Consider the following 26465-nt stretch of genomic DNA (forward strand, 5'->3'; position numbering starts at 1 on the left):
GAATATGCCAGAGGGCTCAGGTTTGGCTATATGGTGGTTCTATTTTGGTCTTCACAAGGAGACTTTGAGGCTATATTGAGCTTACAGGTTGCTACCTCCATGACCTAAGGCATAGTAGGCAGCTGAGAAAAGATGGTAATGGGCTCAGAGCCTCTATTTTCCAGGAAAATTAGTATGTAGCCAACAATTACTGATAATGGTGTATACCATGGGGCCAAGAAGGGCAGTTTCTTGCATCAGAAGCTTACAGACAACTTATGGCCATAATGGACGGTCTAGAGATTCCAGGAGACATAGGAGGAGGTTGCTAACACTTCTACAGTAAAGAGGTCTTTGGGGCACTATGGGAGTGTCTGTTACATTGCAATTTCAACAAATTCTAAAACACTTTGTTGTAGAGTCTCCATTCAAGGTATCTATAAGTAACACAATAAATGGGCTTAAGAATAATTTGTAAATGAGGAATACATTGGCTTCAGAATCCAAAAGAGCCCCAAAGATATTACGCTTGTTTGAATATTGCTGAGAGGGTCAATAGTTATTCCTTGATAGTATCAGCAATAGAGCTGTTCTCAGCAAACCAAATAATTTTTCAGGTATTTAACCAAGATAACAAAGACTTCTATTATGTGTAGGGTAATGGCCCATGCCCTTTCTCTGGAATCCTTTGTAAGTATCTGTATGTCCTGAATAAGTGTGTCAATCAATCTCCTTGGAGGAGGATATCATCACTGGGATGTCATACCTGTGCTTCTAGAGAAATGTGGTGCTTTAACATCTTGCCTGTAAAGACTGTGTGCAATGGCAAGGTTGTTGACATATCCATAGGAAGCTAGGTAAAGGTGTATTATGTTTATTTGAAGGTGAAGGCAAACTATGGTTGAGAGATTCTTAAAATAGGCACTGACCAGAACAGGTTAGCCAAATCTATGCAAAATACTTATGAGACATTGATTGGATGCAGTCAGTAATTTCAATAATATTGATCATAGAGGCCTTAATGGGTAGAGCCAAAAATTAAGGTTGTGGTTATCCACAAAATTAAAAATCAGGTAAAATTGGGCAATGAGGTAGAGAAGCAGTGAAGATAAACGCTGTTCTTTAAACAAGTCTTGTGTACCTTCAATCCATCAAGTCCCTGTTTTAATTTATATTGGACCAATATTAACTATTTTAATGGGGGTCACAGAGCCCCATTTGGTAAAGCTAATTATAAGTGCCACAGACTAATTTTATAATTTTTGAATGTTTATTTATTTTTGAGAGAGAGCAAGTATGAGCAGGTGAGAGGCAGAGAGAGAGAGGGCTCTGTGCTGACAACAGAGACCCCAATGCAGTGCTCGAACTCACAAACTGCAAGATCATGACCTGAGCCAAAGTTGGACGCTTAACTGACTGAGCCACCCAGACACTCCAACAGACTAATTTTAATGTATTACTTGATGGGTCTGAGCATCCGTGCCCACTCTGAGATATTTTATGGCAATATACATTATGGCTATAGGGAATTTAGGCAGCAATAGTTTTGACAGTTAAGATGAGACATAACTATTTATTCTTTATATTTTGTAACTCCTTTAAAACTATAGGGATACTTTGTTTAAATTTAGTAGGATCCCAGGTATAACAGTAATTTGAGCCCCAGTATCAACTTAGGCTAAAAAGGTTTACCACTCATACCCTTCAGCAGATGTTAAAGTTAACCCAGAACCTATGCTGTACAGACACACAAAACAATCAACCCTTTCATCTTTTCATTGCACAAAATCTAATAGCAAATTTTGAACTTCTAATTGGGTTAAACTGTGGACATGTTTCAACCTTTTGTTTCTTAGGTCTCTCTGGACTTTTGGCTGTCTCCTCAACTGAGTCTGTGGTGCTACTCCTGAAGTATTTTTCCCTGTGCCACAGCCAGAAATTCTCTTAGGGCAGTACATCAGGGCAATTATATGGCTCATCTAATTTGTTTCTCAATTCTGTGAGTCACTATCCTTCATTACCTGATGTCCAATGTCCTGAAATCCATTATTTCAAACGTTTCATCTGTTTTTTATGGATGTTACAATTAGGAGAAAAAATCTGGTCTCTGTTACTCCATCTTGGCAAAAAAATAGAAGTCTTTCATCATATCATTTTTTGGCTTTTTTGCTTTTTTGTTTACTTTTTATTTAAGGAAATTATAAGATCAGATGCAATTACAAGAAATACTATCAAGAAACCCTTATCCACTTGCCTAGTTTCCTCCAATAGTAACACTTTGCAAAACTATTATCTATATGTATACATAATATACATGTGTAAATATGTATACGTACATATGCATATATAGATATTATATGTTGATATCATATATATATAATATATACATATATTGATATCACAAACAGGATATCAATTTGATACAATCCACTGTGGTTTTATTCAAAAATTTTATATTTCAATATTTAAACCCCTGCAAAAAAGAAAAACTTTTATTTTTTTATTATTTTTTAAATATAATTTGTCAAATTGGCTTCCATACAACACCCAGTGGTCATCCCAACAAGTGCCCTCCTCAATGCCCATCACCCATTTTCCCCTCTCCTCCACCCCCCATCAACCCTCAGTTTGTTCTCTGTATTTAAAAGTCTCTTATGGTTTTCCTCCCTCCCTCTCTATAACTTTTTTTTTAAAAAACAACTTTTAAAGATATTGCTCACTCGGTGTTGAATGTAAGTGATGAATCACTGAGTTCTACTCCTGAAACCAATATTGCACTATATGTTAACCAACTAGAATTTAAATAAAAATTTGAAAAGAAAAAAAAAATATTGCTCGCAAATAGTTTCACTAATGACAATCCTTTAATCAAGAATTATTCACCAAAAACCAGAAAAGATTTTCAACAAAACAGCACAAACAAGAATAAATACAATCAGGGGAGCGTGGGTGGCTCAGTCGGTTAAGTAGCTGACTCTGGCTCAGGTCACGATCTCACCGCTCATGAGTTGGAGCCCTGCATCGGGCTCTGTGCTGACAACTCAGAGTCTGGAGCCTGCTTCGGATTCTGTGTCTCCCTCTCTCTCTACCCCTCTTCTGCTCACATTCTGTCTCTCTCTCAAAAATAAACATTAAAAAAATTTTTTTAAAAAGAAGTACATTCAGAAAACTATAATTCAATATGTAAAAATGTCCATTCTCGAGGCACCTGGGTGGCTCAGTCAGTTGAGGGCAGGACTTCGGCTCAGGTCATGATCTCATGATTCATAGGTTCGAGCCCCACACTGGGTTTTGCACTAACAGCGCAGAGTCTGCTTCAAATTCTGTCTCTCTCTCACTATCCCTCCCCCGCTCATGCTTGCACACTCTCTCTCAAAAATAAATAAACATTTTTTTAAAATGTCTATTCTGTTTTTCTTGAATAAAGCTTACTAGTAGTGCTTTATACTCATGTATTTTCAAGATGTCTCATACACTAGAACATATACATTTTGTCCAATTAAATTATTTAAAATTAATTAAGCTGTCTAATTGCTGTAGCTAGATCTTCCAGTACTTTCTCGTATAAAAGTGGCGAGAGTGGACATTCTTGTCTTGCTCCTGACCTTAAGGGAAAAGCTCTCAGTTTTTCCCGATTGAGTATGATGTTCACTGAGGGTTTTTCACATAAGGCTTTTGTTATGTTGAAGTATGTTTCCTCTAGACCTACTTTGTAGGTTTTTATCATGAATGGATGTTGTACTTTGTCAAATGCTTTTTCTGCATCTATTGAAATAATTATTTGGTTTTTATCCTGTCTCTTATGGATGTAATGTATCATACTGATTGACTTACAAATATTGAACCACCCTTGCATCCCAGGAATAAATTCTACTTGATCATGGTGAATGATTTCTTTAATGTATTGTTGGATTAGGTTCACTAATATTTTGTTGAGGACGTTTATATCTGTTCATCAGAGATATCAACCTGTAGTTCTCTTTTCTTGTAGTATCTTTGTCAGATTTTTGTATCAGGAACCACAGAATCAATTTGGGAGTTTTCCTTTCTCTTCTATATTTTGGAATAGTTTGAGAATAATAGGTATTAACTCTTCTTTAAATGCTTGGTAGAATTCACCTGTCAAGGTGAAGAAGGTCTTGGACTTTTGTTTCTTGGGAGTTTTTTGATTACTAATTCTATTTCATTACTGGTAACAAGTCTATTCAAATTTTCTATTTCTTCCTGATTCCATTTTGGGGAATTATGTTTTTAGAAATTTATCCATTTCTTCTAGGTTATCCAATTAGTTGCCATATAACTTTTCATAATATACATATCCAAAATATATACCCAAAATATATAAAGAACTCATAAAATTTAACACTCCAAAAATGAAAAATCCATAAAAATGGGCAGACAACATGAATACACATTTTTCCAAAGACATACAGATGGCCAACAGACACATCTGAAAAGATGCTCAACATCAAGGAAATACAGATCAAAGCTGCAATGAAATACCACTTCACAACCTGTCAGAATGGCTAAAATCAACAACACAAGAAACAACAGGTGTTGGTGAGAATGTGGAGAAAGGGGAATCTTCCTGCACTGTTGGTGGGAATGGAAATTAGTACAGTCAACTCTGGAAAACAGTATGGAGGTTCCTCAAAAAGTTAAAAATAGAACTTCCCTACAATCCAGTAATTGCACTGCTAGGTATTTAACCAATCAATACAAAAATATTTACTCAAAGGGATACATGCATCCCACTGTTTATAGCAGCATTATCTACAATGGCCAAAGTATGGAGACAGTCCCAGTGTCCATCAACTGATAAACGGATCAAGTACTGGAGTGTTGTGTGTGTGTGTGTTACAGAATATTTTTCTGCCATAAAAAAGAAAGAAATTTTGGCATTTGCAATGATGTGGACAGAACTAGAGAGTATAAAATGCTAAGCAAAATGAGCAGTCAGAAAAAGACAAGTACCATATAATTTCACTCGTGTGGAATTTAAGAAACAAAACAAAGGAAAAAAAGAAAGAGAGAGAGACAAACCAAGAAACAGACTCTTAACTATAGAGAACAAACTGATGGTTGCCAAGGGGGAGGTGAGTGAGGGGATGGGTGAAATAGGTGATGGATACTAAAGAGTACACTTATTGTGATGAGCACTATGTATAGAATTATCGAGTCACTATATTATACACCTGAAACTAATATATGTATATGCTAACTACACTGGAATTAAAATAAAAACTTCATAAAAAATAAATTACAAAAATAAAGTGCATAAGTAAAAAAAGAAAAAAAAAACTAACCTAACGAATTCTGGTAGAGATCTTTCTCTTCAGCAAAAATACTGAGAAAGCAGATCTCCAGCTTCTATTAAAGAGAAAGAACTTTAGTAACTGATTTATAAGATACAACTGTACTCTTGATATATCCAAATCCTTTTTTTTTCACTTTTAAAGTTCATTTATTTATTTTGAGAGAGAGAGCATGAGCAAGAGGAGGGCCAGAGAAAGAAGGAGAGCGAGAGAATCCTGAGCAGGCTTCGCACTAACAGCATAGAGCCCAACACAGGGCTTGAACTCACAAACTGGGAAATCATGACCTGAGCTGAAACAGAGTCAGATGCTTAACCAACTGAGCCACCCAGGCGCCACCCCAAGTCCTCATTTTACAAGTTCAAAGATATTAATTCATTTACTTAAAATAGATTACCAAGAATATCATATATGCCCACATTCAGAACTAGCAAAGACTATTCTAGTTAAATGAGACACAAATTCGCATTCAATTAGTAGCTTGATTTCCATTACTTAATGAAAATGTTTATTGTGACATTTTTGCAACTGAACTAATTATCACCTCTCAAGACTGATTCAGATGTCTCTGAAATACAGTCCTCCAGAGAATGTTATAAAGAAACTGAAATTTTATAGCTCTTTCTTGTTTGTAGCATTCCTATAAATAATGATTCTAAATTTTCTTAAGTATAATATATTCAAATAGAAATATGCCTTCAAACTAAGGATTTTATCCTTCAAAAGTGAAGGAGAAATACTTTCCACAGGCAAACAAAACTTAAGGCAATTTGTTGCCAGTAGACTTGTCCTGCATGAAATGTTAAATGAAGTTCTTTAGAGAAAAGGAAAATAATAGGATCAGAAAGTTGGATGTACTATATATAAAGAAAACAAGAGCATCATAGAGGTATAAATGAGATGCATAGAAGTATACATCATAGAACTATAAATATAAGTATGAAACTTAACTTAATCTAACTAAGTTAGATTAACTAATCTAACAGTCTCTTCAGAATAACAATTATAACAATATATACAATTGCATATGCTTATATTTATTGTGTATATATATATATGTGTGGGTATGATTATATGTATATGTAGACATAGACACATATGATACATATGTATAAATATATACATATATACTCATGAACCATAGATAGCAATAATACAAAGGTTAGAAGAATCACTGTTATTTTGTTATGATAAGGCAATCACACTACTCATGAAACAGCAGAGTATTATTTGAAAGTGGACTTGGATTAGTTGTAAATGCTGATTTCAAACTATGAGGCAACCAATCAAAAAGCATAAGTGATATGCTTAAAGAGAGAAATGAAATTTTATATAATGTTCAATAAAAACCACACACACAAAAAGTGTAAGGCAAAAATAGAAACAAAGAATAAAAGCAATAAAAGCAGAAAACAATAACAAATAATGTATATATTAACCAAACTCTAACAATAATCACTTTGAACATCAATGGTCTCAATCTACCAATTAACAGACAAACTGGAGTGGATCAAAAACCAAAACCCACTGTCTACCAAGTAGACAAACCAAAATACCAAAATACACTGTCTACAAGAAACCCCTTCTAAACATAAAAATACATAGATTTACAAGTAAATGGATAGAGAAAAATTAATCACACTAACAAAAGAAAAGCAGGAGTAGCTATATTAATTTCAGATAGAGCAGACTTCAGAGCAAGTAAAGTTATCAGGGATAAAGAAGAGCATTACATAATGATAAAGAAGTAAACTTTCCAACAAGACGTAACAATCCATAATGTGTTATGTGCCTAACAACAGAGCATCAATCTACATAGGCAAAAACTGACAAATCCATTATTACAGTTGAAGATTTCACTACCCCTCCAACAAAAATGGGATTTTTTGCCTTCCCACAGGCAGAAAATTAGGAAGGACACACAGTTGACTCAATAATGCCTTCAATCAACTGGATATAATGGACATCTGTCTTAGTCCACTTGAGCTGCTATAACAAAATATCACACACTGGGTACCTTAAAAATGACAGAAATGTATTCCTCACATGCCTGGAGGCTAGGAAGTCTAAGATCAAGGTAACAGCATGGTCACATTTTTATGAGAACCCACTCCCTAGCTCATAGCAGACTCCTCAGTATGTCTTCATACAGCAGAAGGTCTGGGGAGTTCTATGGGATCTCCTTTATGAGAACATGAATTCCATTCATGAGGGCTCCACTCTCACAACCTATTCATCTCCCAGAGGCCCCACCTACTAATACCTTTGGGTATCAGGGTATTGGTATCAAGATTTCATCACCTTTGGAGGTTAGGATTTCAATATATGAATTCAGGACAACACAAACATTCAGACCATAACAGCTGTACAACAACAGAAGAATACTTCATACAACAACAGAAGAATACTTTTCTTCCAAAGTTCACATAGAACAATCACCAAGATATATCACATTCTGGGCCATAAAACACACTTTAACAAGTTTAAGTGAATAGAAAGCATACAATGTCTGTCAGACTACAATGGAATTAGATTAGAAATCAATAACGGAATGGTAACTAGAAAATCACAGAATACATGGGGATTAAACCACACAACTTGAAATAACATATAGGTCAAAAAAGAAATCTCAAGAGAAATTTTAAATATTTTGAACTAAATGAAAATAAAAACATCAAAATTTGTGTGATGCAGCAAAATCAGTGCTTACAGGGAAACTTACAGCATTGAATGCATATATTAGAAAATACATCTGAAATCAATAAGCTTCTCCAGAGGAAAATAGTAAAAAAAGAAAAAGTTAAGCAAGCAAAAAAAGACAAACATCAGAGCAGGAATCAGTGAAACTGAAACAGGAAACCAACAGAAAATATCAATAAAACCAGAGCTGGTTCTTTGAAAAAGACATTAAGTCTGTAACCAGGCTAACTAAGAAAAAGGGAGGACACAAATGACTAAAGTCAGAAATGAAAGAGGGAACATCACTATGGATGGACATTACCATGGATGTTACAAGGATAATAAAGGAATACCTATGTATAGCTCTACGCCCACAAATTTGATAACCTAGGTGAAATGGCAATTTCAAGGAAATGAAACTCCTTGAAAGACACAATCTGTCAAAACTCACACACAAAAAAATAGACAATCTGAACAGGCCTATATCTACTAAAAAAAAACTGAATCAATAAATAATAACCTTCAAAAACAGCACCAAGCACAAAGAGGTTCACTGGTAAATTCTACCAAACATTTAAGAAAGAAATTATACTAATTCTCTGTAATCTCTTTCAGAAGATAGAAGCAGAGAAATTACATCCTAAGTCATTCTATGAGGCCAGCATCACTCTAATATCAAAACCAGACAAAGACTGAAAACTACGGACAAGAAAACTACAAACCAATATATCTCATGAACACAGATGTAAAAATTCTCAACAAAGTATTAACTAATCAAATTCAACAATGTATTAAAAAAAAAAACTATATACCACAACCAAGTGGGATTTATCTGAGGTATACAAAGCTAGTTCAACACTTAAGAATTAATTAATGTAATTTACCACATCAACAACCTAAAGAAAAATCACATGATCATATCAGTAGATGAAGAAAAAGCAATTGAGCAAACCCAACTCCCATTCATGATAAAAACTTTCCATAAGCTAGGAATACAAGGGAATCCTCCACTTAATAAACACTATCTACCAAACAAACAAACAAACAAAAAACAAACAAAAAATGCTACAGGTAACTAGAAGCTCTCCCAATAAGGTCAGGAACAAGGCAAGAATGTCCCGTCTCACCACTCCTTTTCAACATCAAATTGGAAGTCCTAGTAATGCAATAAGACAAGAAAAGAAAATAAAAGGTATACTGATTCAGAAGGAAAAAATAAAAATAAAACTCTGTTTTCAAATGACATGTCTACGTAGAAATACAAAAGAATTGACCACAAATCTCTTCAGTGAAATAAGCTACTATTACAAGGTTATAGCATACAAGGATAATATTAAAAAGTCCATCACTTTTCCATATACCAACAATGAACTGGAATTTAATATTAAAAACATAATACCTTTACATTAGCATGCCAAAAAAATGAAAGACTTCAGTCTACATACTACAAAGTATTCATACTACAAAGTATGTATGTACAAAGTCCATATGAGGAAACTATGAGGAAAACTACGAAACTCTAATAAAAAAAAATCAAAGAACTAAATATATAGATATTCCATGTTCATGGATAAGAAAACTCAATGTGTCAAGATACCATTTTTTCCCTAAAGATTCAATACAATCCCAACCAAATTCCCAGCAAGTTATTTTGTGGATATTGATAAACTGATTCTAAACTTTATATAGAGGCAAAAGACCCAGAATAACCAACACAATGTTAAGAACAAGGTTGAAGGACTGACACTACCCAACTTCAAGACTATAAAGATACAGTAATTACAACAGTGTAGTATTGGTGAAAGAACAGACAAATAAATCAATGAAACAGAATAGAGAGCTCAAAAATAGACACACATAAATTAGTCAAGTGATCCTTGACCAAAAAGAAAGCAAAAGCAATACAATGGAGCAAAGATAATCTTTTCAACAAATGGTGCCAGAACTACACATCCAGAGCAAAACAAACAAACAAAAACGACAAACCTAAAAATCTAAACACAGACTTTACATTCTTCACAAAATAAAAAATTAACTCAAAATGGATCACAGACCTAAATGTAAAACACAAAACTATAAAACTCCTAAAAGATAACATATGAGACAATCTAGATGACTTTCACTGGTGATGACTTTTTAGATATGACACGAAGGGCACCTGGGTGGCTCAGTTGTTCGAGCATCCAAGTCTTGATTTTGGCTCAGGTCATGATCTCACAGTTCTTCAGATCAAGCCCTGCACAGTCAACATGGAGCCTGCTTGGGATTCTCTCTTCCTCTTTCTCTGCCCCTTCCCCACTCATGCCCTTGTGCTCACCCTCTCTCTCCCTCTCTCCCTCCCCCCTCCTCTCTCTCTCTCTCTCTCTCTCTCTCAAAATAAACATTAGATAAGACACCAAAGGCACAATCATGAAAGAACTGATAAGCTAGACATCATTAAAATTAAATTTTTCTGCTCTGCAAAAGACACTGTCAAGCAAATAAAAAGACCAGCCACAGACTGGGAGAAAATATTTGCAAGACACATGTCTCATAAAGGAGTGCTACTTAAAGTATACATACAATTCTTAAAACTCAGCAATAAGGGGGGAAAAAAAAAGACAGGCTGATTTTAAAAATGGGCCAAAGACCTTAAAAGACACCTGACTAAAGCATATACAGATGGCATATAAGCATATGAAAAGATGCTCCACATCTTATGTTATCAGGGAAATGCTAACTAAAACAACCTAAACTCTGGACATCAAATGCTAACAAGAATGTAGAGCAATAGGAATTTTCATTCATTGCTAGTGGGAACGAAAAATGCTACAGCCACTATGGAAGACAGTTTGGCAGTTTCTTACAAAACTAAACATACTCTTACCATACTATCCAGCAATCATATTTCTTGGTATTTAACTCAAAGAATTAAAAACTTATATGCACACAAAACCTGCACACATTTACAGCAGCTTAATTATTCATAATTGCCAAAACTTGCAAGCAACCAAAATGTCTCTCACTAAGTGAATGCTTAAACTGTGGTACTTTCAGATAATGGAGTATTACTCTGCACTTAAAAGAAATGAGGTATCAACCCATGAAAAGACATGCAGAAACCTTCAGTGCATATTATTAAGTAAAAGAAACCAATCTGAAAAAGGCTATACACTGTATGAGTCCAACTATATGACATTCTGAAAAAGGCAAAACTACAGAGACAGTAAGAAGATCAGTGGTTGACAGGGGTTCAGGGATGGAGGAAAGAATACATGAAGCAAAAGGCAGTAAAAACATCCCATAAGATACTGTAATGGTGGATAATGTCATTATACATTCGTCCAAACCCAAAGAATGTCCAACACCAAAAAGTAAGCCATAATGTAAACTACAAACTTTGGGTGATAATGGTATGATAATAGAAGTTTATCAGTTGTAACAAATCTACCACTCTGATGGGAGATGTTGACAATGGAGAGGCTATGCATATGTGGGGGCAGAAGGCATATGGGAAATTCCTGTACCTTCCTCTCAATTTTGCTATGAACCTAAAACCACAGTGGTGGTATTTTTGCAATATGTACAAACATCAAATAATTATGTGATTTGATACATACACCTAAAACTAGTATCATGTTATTTGTCAACTATACCTCAATTTAAAAGTCTTTTCAAAAATCCTGTGAATCAATTACACACATACAGACAGACACACACTGTAGTACTGGCATAAGAACAAGAACAGACATATAGATTAACAGAACAGAAGTGACAATCCAGAAATAAACCCCTATGTCTATGGTAGCTTGATTTTCGACAACAGCGTCAAGGCCATTCAATGAGGAAAAAATAGTCAACAAATGGGAGTTTGAACAGCTGGATATCTGCAAACAAAAGAATGAAGCTAAACCCTTACCTCACACTCCATACAAAAATTAATTCAAAATGAATCTTGGAAGTAAACATAACTAAAATAATAAACCCCTCAGACGATAAAAGAAGTAAATCTTCATGACCCTGGGTTTGGTGATGGTTTCTTCATTATGACACCAAAAGCACAAGCAACAAAAGAAAAAATAGGCATTCATCAAAATAAAAAATGTTTGTGCATCAAAGGACACTATAAGAAAGTAAAATACAACCCATAGTTTTTGCAAATATTTGTAAATCATATATCTGAAAAGCATCTATATCCAGAATATACAAACACTCTTACAACAACAAAAAGAAAAACCCAATTAACAAGCCAATTTAAAAATGGACAACAAACTTGAATAGATGTCTCTCTAAAAAGATACATAAATGGCCAACAAGCACATGGAAAGATGTTCAATGTCCTTATTTGTTATGAAAATGCAAATCAAAGCCAAAATGATATCCTATTTCACACACACTAGGATGACTATAATTTTTATTTTTACTTTTTACAGTGTTATACTAGTTCCAGATGTATAATACAGTGATTCAACATTCCTATACATTACTCAGTGTCCACCACAAGTGTACCCTTAATCCCCTTCACCTATTTCACCCATCTCCTCAACTACCTCCTCTCTGGCAACCATCACTTTGTTCTTTATAGTTGAAGAGTCTGTTTTTTTTCTCTTTTCTTTGTTGTTTCTTAAATCCCACATGAATGAAATCATACAATATTTGTCTTACTCTGACTTATTTCATTTAGCATTATACTCTCTAGCTCCATGTTGTTGCAAACAGCTAAATTTCATTCTTTTTTATGACAATAATATTCTGTGTGTGTGTATGTATGTATGTACGTGTATACATCACTTCTTTATCTATTCATCTGCTGATAAGCACTTAAGCTGCTTCCAGATCTTGGCTATTGTAAATATAATAAATATAGAGGTGTATATAACTTTTCTAATTAGTGTTTTCATATTCTTTGAGTAAATATTTGGTAGTGCAATTGGTAGATCCTAGAGTAGTTCTATTTTTAACTTTGTGAGGAACCTCCATGTTGTTTTCCACAGTGGCTGCACCAATTTGCACTCCAACCAACAGTGCAAGAGGGTTCCTTTTTCTCCATATCCTCGCCAACACTTGTTTCTTAAGTTTTTTTATTTTAGCCATTCTGACAGGTGTGAGGTGATATCTCACTGTAGTTTTGATTTGCATTTCTCTGATGATGAGAGACGCTGAGTATCTTTTTATGTGTATGAAGGCCATCTGGATTTCCTCTTTGGGGAAATGTCTGTTAATGTCTTCTGCCCACTTTTTAATTGGATTATTTGTTTTTTGGGCGTTGAGTTGTATCAGTTCTTTATATATTTTGCATACTAACCCTATATCAGATATATCATTTGCAAATATCTTCTGCCATTCAGTAAGTTCTCTTGTAGTTTTGCTGACTGTTTCCTTTACTGTACATAAGTTTTTTATTTTAATGTAGTCCCAATAGTTTATTTTTGCTTTTGTTTCCCTTGACTCAGGAGACATATCTAGAAAAATGTTGCTATGATCAATGTTAGAGACACTACTGCCTGTACTCCCTTCTAGGGTTTTTATGGTTTCAGGAACTGCATTTATATCTTTAATCCGTTATTAGTTTATTTCTGTTTATGGCATAAGAGAGTGGTCCAGTCTTCCCAACACCATATGCTGAAGAGATGGTCTCTCCCATTGTACATTCTTGCCTCCTTCATCAAACATTAATTGATCATATATTTGTGGCTTTGTTTCTGGGCTCTCTATTCTTTGTAGTATATCTTGAAATCTGGTATTGTGAAACCTCCAGTTTCATTCTTTTTCAAGATTGCTTTGGCTATTGGGGTCTTTTGTGGTTCCATACAAATTTTAGGATTATTTGTTCTAGTTCTGTGAAAAATGCTGTTGGTATTCTGATAGGGAATGATGGTGGTATTTTGATAGGGATTGCATTAAATCTGTAGATTGTTTTGGGTAGGGTAAACATTTTTATAATATTGGTTCCTCCAGTTCATGAGCATGGAATATCTTTCCATTTATTTGTGTCATCTACAATTTCTTTCATAAATTATTTTACAGTTCTCAGAGTACAAGTCTTTTACCTCCTTAAATTTATTCTAGGTACTTTGTTGTTTTGGGCCATTGTAAATGGGACTGTTTATTTTTTTGAAACACATGAGATTATTATAATAGATTCAAATACAGACATTATAAAAAATTGAAGCTCCTCAGAAGAAATTATTAACAGTATGATATATATCATATACATATACATATTAACATAAACATGATAATATTATAGCAAATAAAACATAAAATACTATTGTTCCAGGTCTATTTTAAAAAAAACCTAATACTGACTTCACTGAGAGTTTCAAGAAAATATTGTTACAGAGAAATCAGACAGTAACCTGATTCAAGAGAATCATGATAAGATTACAAAACAGCCTTTATTATGGATTTCAAAAATCCTTTTGAGTCCAATGAAGCTGGGTTAGCAAAAACTGCATAAAAAATATCAATTAGTGCTAATGTGATCTCATAATGGTCCAGCTGTTTCACACAGGATGAAAACGCGCATTACTTTAGTAGTAATGCGTCTTAGAAAAAAAATAACCACTTCTGATTTCAAACATTTGTTACTGAAGTATATTTTTCTTAAATACTTTATTGTCAAGTTAGCTAACATACTGTGTAGAGTGTGCTTTTGGTTTCAGGGGTAGATTTCTATGATTCATCGCTTACATACAATACCCAGGGCTCATCCCAAAACATGCCCTCCTCAATGCCCATCCTCCCTTTTCCCCTCTCTCCCACCCTCCCATCAACCCTCAGTTTCTTCTCTGTATTTCAGGGTCTATTATGGTTTGCCTCCCTCTGTTTGAAACTATTTTTTCCCCTTCCCCCATGGTCTTGTTAAGCTTCTCGAGTTCCACATGAGTGAAAATATATGATATCTGTCTTTCTGTAACTGACTTATTTCACTTAGCATAATACCCTCCAGTCCTATCCACATTGTTGCAAATGGAAGAATTTCATTCTTTCTCATTGCCAAGAAGAATTCCATTGTATATATAAACCACATCTTCTTTATCCATTCATGTGTTGATGGACATTTGGGCTCTTCCCATGATTTGGCTATTGTTGAAAGCAATTTATAAACATTGGTGTACAAGTGCCCCTATGAATCAGCATTCCTGTATCCTTTGGATAAATTCCTAGCAGTGCTATTCCTGGGTCATAGGATAGTTCTACTTTTAATTATTTGAGGAACCTTCACACTGTTTTCTAGAGCAGCTGCACCAGTTTGCATTCCCACCAACAGTGCAGGAGGGTTCCCGATTCTCCACAACCTTGCCAACATGTTGTTTCCTGAGTTGTTAATTTTAGCCACTCTGACTGGTATGAGGTGGTATCTCAGTGTGGCTTTGATCTGTATTTCCCTGATGATGAGTGATGTTGAGCATCGCTTCATGTTTCTGTTGGCTATCTGGATGTCTTCTTTGGAAAAGTGTCTGTTCCTGTCTTCTGCCCATTTCTTCACTGAATTGTTTTTCAGCTGTTGAGTTTGGTAAACTCTTTATAGATTTTGGATACTAACCCTTTATTCATTATGTCCTTTGTAAATATCTTCTCCTATTCTGTCGACTGCCTTTTAGTTTTGTTGTTTCCTTTGCAGTGCAGGAGCTTTTTATCTTGATTACGTCCCAAAAGTTCATTTTTACTTTTATTTCCCTTGCAAGAGAATTGCTCAAAACAAATATAAACAATATATCTGACCAAGAATTTAGAATAATAGTCATAAAATTAATAGCTGGGCTTGAAAAAAGCATAGAAGACAGCAGAGAATCTACTGCTGCAGAGATCAAGGATAAGAAATAGTCATGACGAATTAAGAAATGCTGCAAATGAGGTACAAAATGAACTAGATGCAGTGACATCAAGGATGGAGGAAGCAGAGGGGAGAATAAGTGAAACAAGATAAAATTATGGAAAATGATGAAGCTGAGAAAGAGATAAGAAAATACTAGACCATGAGGGAAGAATTAGAAAACTAAGTGATTCAATGAAACGTAGTAATATCAAATATCATAGGAGTTCCAGAAGAAAAGAGAGACAGGCAGAAGGTTTACTTGAACAATTTATAGCAGAGAACTTCACTAATCTGGGCAAGGAGGCAGACATCCAAATCCAGGAGGCAGAGAGAACTTCCTTCAAATTTAACAAGAATAGGTCTTCTCCATGGCATATCATAGTGAAACAGGCAAAATACAAAGATAAAGAGAAAATTCTGAAAGCAGCTATGGACAAACAGGCCTTAACCTACAAGGGTTGACACATAAGGGTAGTAGCAGACCTATCCACTGAAACTTGGCAGGCCAGAAGGGAGTGGCAGGAAATATTCAATGTGCTGAATAGAAAGAATATGCAGCCAGGAATCCTTCATCCAGCAAAGCTGTCATTCAGAATAGAAGGAGAGAAAAAGGTTTTCCCAAACAAAAACTGATGGAGTTCATGACCACTAACCCATCCCTGCAAGAGATCCTAAGGGGGACTCTGTGAGTGGAACGCTGCAAACACTACAAAGGACCAGAGACATCACCACAAGCATGAAACCTACAGGTAACACAATGACACTAAATCCATATCTTTCAATAATAGCTCTGGATGTAAATGGACTAACTGCCCCAAACAAAAGACACAGAGTATCAGAATGGATAAAAAGCAAGATCTATCTGTATGCTGTCTACAAGAGACTCATCAAAAAAAATTTTTTTAAGTTTATTTATTTTGAGGACAGAAACATTGTGAGTGGGGGAAAGGGCAGAGAGAGAAGGAGACAAAGAATCCCAAGCAGGCTCTGCACCGTCAGCGAGGAGGAGCCAGACATGGGGCTAGAACCCACAAAACCATGAGATCATGACCTGAGCCGAAACCAAGAGTCGGATGCTTAGCCAACCGAGCCACCCAGGCCCCCATACAAGAGACTCATTTTAGACCTGAGAACACCTTCAGATTGAAAGTGAGAGGATGGAGAACCATCTATCATGCTACAGGGAGTTAAAACAAAGCTGGAGTAGCCATACCTATATTAGACAAACTAGATTTTAACTAAAGGCTGTAACAAGAGATGAAGAAGGACATTATATCGTAATTACAGGGTCTAGCCATCAAGAAGAGCTAACAAATAAATGTTTATGCCCCCAACTTTTAAGCACCCAAATATGTAACTCAATTAATCACAATCTTATTGGTAAAAATATGGTAATTGCAGAGGACTTTAATACTTCACTTATAGCAATGGACAGATGATCTAGGCAGAAAATCAATAAACAATGGACTTGAATGATACACCAGACCAGATAGACTTGACAGATATTTAGAACTTTTCATCCAAAAGTAGGAGAATACACATTCTTCTTGAGTGCACATGGAACATTCTCCAAGATAGATCACATACTGTGTCACAAAACAGCCCTCAATAAATACAAAAGAATTGAGATCATACCATGCATATTTCCAGATCACAATACTATGAAACTTGAAATCAACCACAAGAAAATATTTGGAAAGCCTCCAAATGCATGGAGATTAAAGAACATTCTACTGAAGAATGAGTAAGTCAACCTGTCAATTAAAGAAGAAATTTAAAAATATATGGAAGCAAATTAAAATCAAAACATGACAGTCCAAACCATCTGGGATGCAGCAAAGGCAGTCCTAAGGGGAAAATACATTCCAATCCAGGCCTATCTCAAGAAACAAGAAAAATCCCAAATAGAAAACCTAACTGCACACCTAAAGGAACAAGAAGCAGAACAGCAAAGAAACCCCAAAGCCAGCAGCAGAAGAGAAATAATAAAGATTAGAGCAGAAATAAATACAAATTAAAAAAAACACAATAGAACAGATCAATGAATCTAAAAGCTGGCTTTTTGAATTTTTTTTTTTAACGTTTATTTATTTTTGAGACAGAGAGAGAGACAGAGCATGAACGGGGGAGGAGCAGAGAGAGAGGGAGACACAGAATCGGAAGCAGGCTCCAGGCTCTGAGCCATCAGCCCAGAGCCCGACGCGGGGCTCGAACTCATGGATCGCGAGATCGTGACCTGAGCTAAAGTCGGACACTTAACCGACTGAGCAACCCAGGCACCCCTAAAAGCTGGTTTTTGAAAGAATAAACAAAACTGATAAACCCCTAGCCAGACTTCTCAAAAAGAAAAAAGAACCCAAATAGATAAAATCACGAATGAAAGAGGAGAGATCACAACAAATACCACAGAAATACAAACAATTCTTAGAGACTACTATGAAAAATTATATGCCAACAAACTGGACAACCAGGAAGAAATGGAAAAATTCCTAAATACCCACACACTACCAAAACTGAAACAGGAAGAAACAGAAAATTAGAACAGACCCATAACGAGTGAAGAAATGGAATTAGTTATCAAAAAATCTCCCAACATATAACAGTCCTGGGCCAAATGGCTTCCCGGAGCAATTCTACCAGACATTTAAAGCAGAGTTAATACCTATCCTTCTCAAGCTGTTCCAAAAAATAGAAATGGAAGGACAGCTTCCGGACTCATCCTATGAAGTCAGCATTACCTTGATTCCCAAACCAGACTGAGACCCCACTAAAAATGAGAATTAGAGGCCAATATCCATGATGAACATAAAGCAAAAATTCTCAACAAGATACTAGCAAATCGAATTCAACAGTATTTTAAAAGAATTATTCACCATGATCAAGTGGGATTTATTCCTGGGCTGCAGGGCTGGTTCAATATTCATAAATCAATCAATGTGACACCCCACATTAATAGAAGGGTAAGAACGATACGATCCTGTCAATAGATGCAGAAAAACCATTTGACAAAATACAGCATACTTTCTTAAAAACCCTCAAGAAAGTTGGGATAGAAGGAACATACCTTAACATCATAAAAGCCATATATGAAAAGCCCACAGCTAATATCCTCAATGGAGAAAAACTGAGAGCTTTCCCCCTGAGATCAGGAACACGACAGGGATGTCCACTCTTACCACTGTTGTTTAACACAGTATTGGAAGTACTAGCCTCAGTAATCAGACAACAAAATAAAATAAAAGGCATCCAAATTGGCAAAGAAGTCAAACTTTCAATTTTTGCAGAAGACATGATACTCTACAAAACCTGAAAGACTCCACCAAAAAGCTGCTAGAACTGATACATGAATTCAGCAAAGTCACAGGATACAATATCAATGTACAGAAATCGGCTCCATTTCTATACACCAATAAAGAAGCAACAGAAAGGGAAATCAAGTAACCAATCCCATTTACAACTGTACCAAAAACCATAAAATAACTAGCAATAAACCTAACTAAAGAGGTAAAAGATCTGTATGCTGAAAACTATAGAAAACTTATCAAAGAAATTGAAGAAGACACAAAGAAACGGAAAAACATTCCATGCTCATGGATTGGAAGAACAAATATTATTAAAATGTCAATACTTCCCAAAGCAATCTACACATTCAATGCAATCCCAATCAAAATTGCACCAACATTCTTCTCAAAGCTAGAACAAACAGCCCTAAAATTTATATGGAACCACAAAAGACCCCAAATAGCCAAAGTAATGTTGAAAAAGAAAACCAAAGCTGGCATCACAATCCCAGACTTTAGCCTCTACTACAAAGCTGTAATCATCAAGACAGGATGGTATTGGCACAAAAACAGACACACAGACCAATGGAATAGAATGGAGAACCCAGAAATGGACCCCCAAAATGTGTGGCCAGCTAATCTTTGACAAAGCAGGAAGAAGTATCCAATGGAAAAAAAGACAATCTCTTTAGCAAATGGTGCTGGGAGAACTGGACCACTTTCTTACACCATACACAAAAGTAAACTCAAAATGGATGAAAGACCTAAATGTAAGACAGCAAACCATTAAAAACCTAGAGGAGAAAACAAGCAACAACCTCTTTGACCTCAGCCACAGCAACTTCTTACTCGACACATCTCCGAAGGCAAGGACAATAAAAGCAAAAATGAACCATTGGGACCTCATCGAGATAAAAAGCTTCTACACAGCAAAGGAAACAATCAACAAAACTAAAAGGCAACCGACAGAATGGGAGAAGATATTCACAAATGACATAATGAATAAAGGGTTAGTATCCAAAATCTATAAAGAACTTACCAGACTCAACACTCAGGACTGTTTTCTTAATTTCACTGTACGTTGCTTCATTTGTAGCATATAGGAATGCTTAATTTGTAGCGTATATTGATTTTGTATTCTAGTAGTTTTTTTGGTAGAGTCTTTAGCAGTTTCTATACATAGTATCATGTCAACTACAAATAGGAAAAGTTTTACTTTTTTCTTATCAATTTGGGTATCTTTTCCAGAACTATGTTGAATACAAGTGGGGAGAGTGGACATTCTTGTCTTGCTCCTGACCTTAGGGGAAAAGCTTTCAGTTTTTCCCCACTGAATATGATGTTGACTGTGGGTTTTTCATATATGGCCTTTATATGTTGAGGTATGTTCCCTCTAGACCTACTTTGTGGAGGCTATCATGAATGCATGTTGTACTTTGTCGAATGCTTTTTCTGCATCTATTAGAATAATCATATGGTTTTTATCCTTTCTCTTATGGATGTATCACATTGATTGACTTATACATTGATTGAACCACTTGCATCCTAGGAATAAATCCCACTTGATTATGGTGAATGATTTCTTTAATGTATTGATGGATTCGGTTCACTACTATTTTGTTGAGATACTGGCCTATACTTCTCTTTTTTCTGTAGCATCTTTGTCTGGTTTTGGTGTCGGGATAACGGTGGCCTCATAGACTCAATATGGAAGCTTTCCTTCCTCCTCTACTTTTTACAACAGTTTGAGAATAGGTATTAACTATTCTTTAAATGTTTGGTAGAAATTCCCCTGGGAAGCTATCTGGTCCTGGACTTTTGTTTGTTGGGAGACTTTTGATTACCGATTCCATTTCTTTGCTGATTGCGGGTCTGTTCAAATTTTCTATTCCCATTTCTATTGTTGGCAGTTTATGTTTCTAGGAGTTTATCCATTTCTTCTAGATTGTTTAATTTGTTGGCATATAATTTTTCATAATGTTCTCTTATAATCCTTTGTATTTCTGTGGTGTTATTTCTCCTCTTTTATTTCTGATCTTGTTTATTTAAGTCCTCTTTTTTTCCAGAAAAAAAAGAAAAAAGTTTATCAATTTTGTTGATGTTTTCAAAGATACTGGTTTAATGATGTTCTACTGGTTTTTATTTGGCTCTATTTTCTTTTTTTCTGCTCTAATCTTTATTATTTCCTTCTACTGGTTTTGGGTTTTGTTTGTTCTTCTATTTCTAACTCCTTCTTTAGATGTAAGGTTAGGTTGAGTTTTTTCTCGCTTTTTGAGACAGGCCTGTATTGCTACAAACTGCCCTCTCAGAAAAGCTTTTGCTGCATCCTAAAGATTTTGGACCATCGTGTTCTCATGTTCAAGTGTCTCCGTATATTTTTTAATTTCCTCTTTGATTTCTCATTTGACCCATTCATTGTTTAGTAGCACGTTATTTAACCTCCATGAATTTGTGTTCTTTCCAGGTTTTTTTCTTGTGAATGATTCTAGTTGTACAGTGTTGTGGTCAGAAAAGGTGCATAGTGGGGCCCTTGGGTGGCTGAGTTAAGCAACCAACTCTTGATTTTGGCTCAGATCACGAGCTCACAGTTTATGGGTTTGAACCCCATGCTGGGCTCTGCACTGTCAACACAGCCTGTTTGGAATTCTTTCTCTTTCCCTCTCTCTGCCTCTCCCTCCCTCTCTCACTTGTGCTCTCTCTCCAAATAAATTAAGTGAAAGAAAGAAAGAAAGAAAGAAAGAAAGAAAGAAAGAAAGAAAGAAAGAAAGAAAGAAAGAGAAAAAGAAAGAAAGAAAAGATACATGTGATATTTTTGAATTTGAGATCAGTTTTTTGGCCTAATAGGTGTTCTGTTCTGAAGAATATTCCACGTGTACTTTAAAAGAACATGTATCCAGGGCACCTGGCTCAGTTGGGCAAGCATCTGACTTTAGCTCAGGTCATGATCTCACAGTTCATGAGTTTGAGCCCCACATCAGGCTCTGTGTTGACAGCTTGGAACCTGGAGCCTGCTTCAGATTCTGTGTCTCTCTCTGCCCCTCCCCCTTTTGCACTCTGTCTCTCTAAAATAAACAAACATTAAAAATTTGAAAAAGAAAGAAAGAAAGAAAGAAAGAAAGAAAGAAAGAAAGAAAGAAAGAAAGAAAGAAAGAAAGAAAGAAAAGAATATGTGTCCTGTTGTTGTAGGATGGAATGTTCTGAATATATATGTTAAATCCATCTGGTCCAATGTGTCATTCAAAGCCACTGTTTCCTTCTGATTTTCTGTTTGATCTATCCACTGATGTAAGTGGGGAATGAAGTCCCTTACTATTAGTGTATTACTATCAATTAGTTCTTTTATGTTATTAACTGCTTTTAAGTATTTGAGTGTTTCTATGTTGGGTGTATAAAAATTTACAACTGTTGTGTTTTCTTGTTGAATTGTTCCCTTTAAAATTATACAGTGTCGGGGCGCCTGGGTGGCGCAGTCGGTTAAGCGTCCGACTTCAGCCAGGTCACGATCTCGCGGTCCGTGAGTTCGAGCCCCGCGTCAGGCTCTGGGCTGATGGCTCAGAGCCTGGAGCCTGTTTCCGATTCTGTGTCTCCCTCTCTCTCTGCCCCTCCCCCGTTCATGCTCTGTCTCTCTCTGTCCCAAAAATAAATAAAAAAAAAAAAAAAAAAAACGTTGATAAAATTATACAGTGTCATTCTTTGTAATAATTTTTTAAAAACAAAAATACCACTGTTGCTGAGGGTGTGGAAAAATTAGAACCCATGTACAGTGTTGGTAGGAATGTAAAATAGAGCAATGGCTATGGAAAACAGGTAAGCAGTTAAATAAGTTAAACACAGAATCACCACATAACCATGCAATTTCACTCCTGTGAATATAATAAAAGAAATAAAAACAGATATTAAAACAAAAACTTGTATGTGAATGTTCACAGAAGCCTATTCACAATAGCTATAAGGTAGAAACAAGTGAAATGCCCGTCAATAATGAATAACAATATGTGATATATCCATACAATGGAATGTTATTTGGCCATAAAAAGAAACAAAGTACAGACATATGCTAGAATATAGACAAACTAAATGCCTAATTAACGGAATCAGATATCAAAGGGCATATATTATACAATTTCATCTATATAAGAAATATCAAGAAGAAGCAAATCCATAGATACAGAAAGCAAATTAGTGGTTGCTAGGGGCTGGAAGCAGGGTGGAATAGGGAGTGACTGCTTAATGGAAACAAGGTCTCACTTCAGAGTGATAAAAATGTTCTGGAATTAGATAATGGTGATGATTGCACAACACTGTAAATATATTAATACTACTAAAGTAGACCCTTTAACATGGTTTAAAGGGTGAATTTAATCTTTTTTACCACAATGAAAAAAATCAATTGTATTTCCATATGTGAATAATAAACATAAAACAAAAATTTTCAAACAATTCCACTCAAAATAGCACCCAAAAAGTTGAATTCATAAGGATAAATTCACAAAATATGTGCAAAACCTGTACAATGAAAACTACAACAAACTGCTGAGAGAAATTTTTAGAGGAGGCAGTAAATTTCTATTGCCAAAGCAATAGAGGGAGGTAAAAAGAGAGGTAACTATTTTGAAAAGATAGACACTTCATTTTGGCATAAAAGATGTCTTACCAATAGTTTTAATTGCAGTTTTAAATGAATTTCTACTTTTTCTAGTTAAGAATAGCCAAATTTTATAGAACAAGAGAAAAAAAAAACTTCATAGGATTATGACATGTTGGTAAAGTGCTCACAGAAGTCCTTCCTGAGGAAAAAAAAAAAAAAAACTTTGGGTAAGTCTAGCACTCTTGATCCTGTCAGCCTAATCGAGTAGTGTTATTAGGCAATATTGTTATGGTAAAAATGGCCCCTTAATAAGGCATTTGGACTGGAAGGTACCTGATGAGAAGCTACCATTTTAGGCCTCCCTAAGTACAATATAATCACACCATTCCCTGCAAAATCTTGGAAGCAAAGTTCTTATTCATGGGCTAAGAAACATGAAATTTCTAAGCCATGGTAAGTCTTGCAACCACTAGAAGGGTCTTGGGGGGTTTTGTGTTTTTTTTGTTTTTGTTTGTTTGTTTGCTTCCATATCTGAGCTGTCTGGAAAGGCAGAGATAGTCCTTAGTATGCTATGAGGATCCTCACTGACCACAATTCTGATGCTATTCTGATTGCACGGAGTTTTTATATCTGGGCCCAGGGGCCTGGGATAAGCCTGAGTGGCTACCTGCACTAGAGCACTGGTGGTCATAAAGCCATTGCATGACCTTGTGAACTTGGTTTATAAATCAGGTATTAAAAATTCAAGAAACCACATACAGGTAAGAATGGCAAATTCATTTTTAAAAAATTTAGACACATACTATTTTAAGAAACAGGGCTTTAACATAACTTGGTAGTTAATGGTGTTCTATTAAAAATTTAAAACAAATTAACAAATGATTATTTGGGTTATGAAAAGTATTAAAAGAACATTAAGATCACCAAATTACTGAAATCTAAACGGAAAATGTCATTATGGCTGCGGCTCTTTTTGTCACCATATACATCTGACAGGAACAAAGCAACTCTGCGTGGCAGGAGCGGCTTTCGGAGCCAGAACCCAGGAGCCTGGAGCCGGGCACATCGGGCATTCTCGTCGGGGCAGAAGGGGACTGAAAGGGCCGTGCTCGTCCACTTGGGCCGCTGTCCCCGCGCTCCCGCCGCTGTCACCCGGAGCCGGCCAGGCGACTCGGGGAGGGTCCGGACAGGGCGCCTCGTCGGCTCTAGACAAACCCACGCCTCTCTCCCGCGCACACAGTCGCCCGGCTGTCGCCGGCCGGACTGCGAGCCTGAGCGCCTCCCTGGCACCTCCTCGGCTCAGCCCGGCCCGTTCCGGGCTCCCACTGTAGTCCCCGAGCCCAAGGGCCGGCCCGCCCGCTCGGCCTCCCGGACCCGGCGAGGCGGCCTCTCCACAGCCAACGGTCGCCAGCAAAGGCCGCCCGCCCGCGCACCCGCCCGGCCGGCCCTCAGCGCCCACCTGTTGGTCGCACTCGGGGCACGATTTGGTGGCCATCTTCACTTTCTTGGCTCGAGTTGCAGACATGCTCCTCTCGGGGGCGGCGGCAGTGGCGGCGACGGCGACGGGAGCGACAACAGCGCCACAGCTCGGGCTCCTCCCCTCGTACCTCAGCGGCCCAGCCTCCGCCAGGCGGGTCCCCGCTGCCCAGGCCGAAGCTTGGGCAGGTGCGCGCGCGCGTGCGTGCGCGAACTCGCGCGGAGGCCGCGTGCCGGGGCAGCTGGGCGTGGAGTGCGCCAGCAGCGGTCGCGGGCCTCTCGCGCCGACTCCGTGGGACCGCGGAATGCACTCCCACCCTCACAGCGCCGGCCTTCGAGCGCGTCCCGATTCTTACGAGAGGAGACGGTCTGGAAGGTCCAGCGCCACAATGACCACGCCTTCTCCTGGTCCTGCGGAATGCGTGGGGGCGTGGTTTGGGCGGGACTCGGCAGTAACAGGCCTCGGGATCCACCAACGAATGCACAGATAAGGCGGGTCGTGGTGCTGGGCACGCCCTCTCCCCGGGGAGAAAGGAGAACTTGCGTGAAGGTGGTGAAAGAAAAAGCGCCTAGCATAGGTGAAGGCATTTAATAACTTCAAAAATGTCAGCAACTGTAATCATTGAGAGACTGTAATAGACATCTGATTAACAGTGTGGACCTAGCGTTCAAGATTGAAAATTCATTCATTTATTTAATAAATAAGTGCCTAAGGCCCACTATCAGGCGAATTTGAATAAAATGCAGTATGCTGTCTAGGAGCACACTTTAGGTATTTACACCAGCGCTACTTCGTCCAAGATGAAGGACCCGTTTTTTCTTTCTTAATCCGTCAATCGCTGATACTTAACTAAATTAAGATAAGAATAAATTACACGTAAACTGAAATGGAAAAAATTATACAAAATACAAATTCATTTTTTAAATGTGAAATTCAACAGACAAAATTACATTTCAGCAAACAATCAGGACAAACAGAAAATAATTTTAAAAACTGTACACTTTGCTTTGAGAATATTTGCCAATCAGCATTTATTATAGTAAATGGCTATTACACTGTTTTTGTTCTACAGTTGTAACTAAAGCAAAGGTGTGAGTGAAATTTCTATTCTCTTAATAAATGCCTGTAAGCATACTCTGAATGAATGAATCCATTGTGTACGAATACTTAAAGCTTTCAATGTGACATATATTTTTTCTTGTGTGGTAATTTATCTAAAGTAGATTGGATTGATAAAGGCAGAGGAAATTTTATATCTAAACTATTTCTAATTTCTCATGGTAGGAAAACTGTCTCATGATGGTATGTTAATGGGAATGGAAGAACTGATTTTAAAGCAACTTCA

General features: G+C 36.7%; 1 protein-coding gene across 1 annotated transcript in view; it reads right to left on the reverse strand.

Moving 5' to 3' along the window:
- Positions 1 to 26465, reverse strand: part of LOC131499193 (uncharacterized) — a 62129-nt gene that overhangs the window by 29745 nt on the left and 5919 nt on the right. Inside the window, exon 3 of the mRNA XM_058707034.1 lies at positions 25103 to 25688. Within this exon, the coding sequence (XP_058563017.1) occupies positions 25103 to 25688 (586 nt within the window). The remainder of the gene's footprint in view (positions 1 to 25102; positions 25689 to 26465) is intronic.

Source organism: Neofelis nebulosa, chromosome 17 (genome assembly GCF_028018385.1).
Source record: "Neofelis nebulosa isolate mNeoNeb1 chromosome 17, mNeoNeb1.pri, whole genome shotgun sequence".
In the NCBI taxonomy this organism is placed as follows: Eukaryota; Metazoa; Chordata; class Mammalia; order Carnivora; family Felidae; genus Neofelis; species Neofelis nebulosa.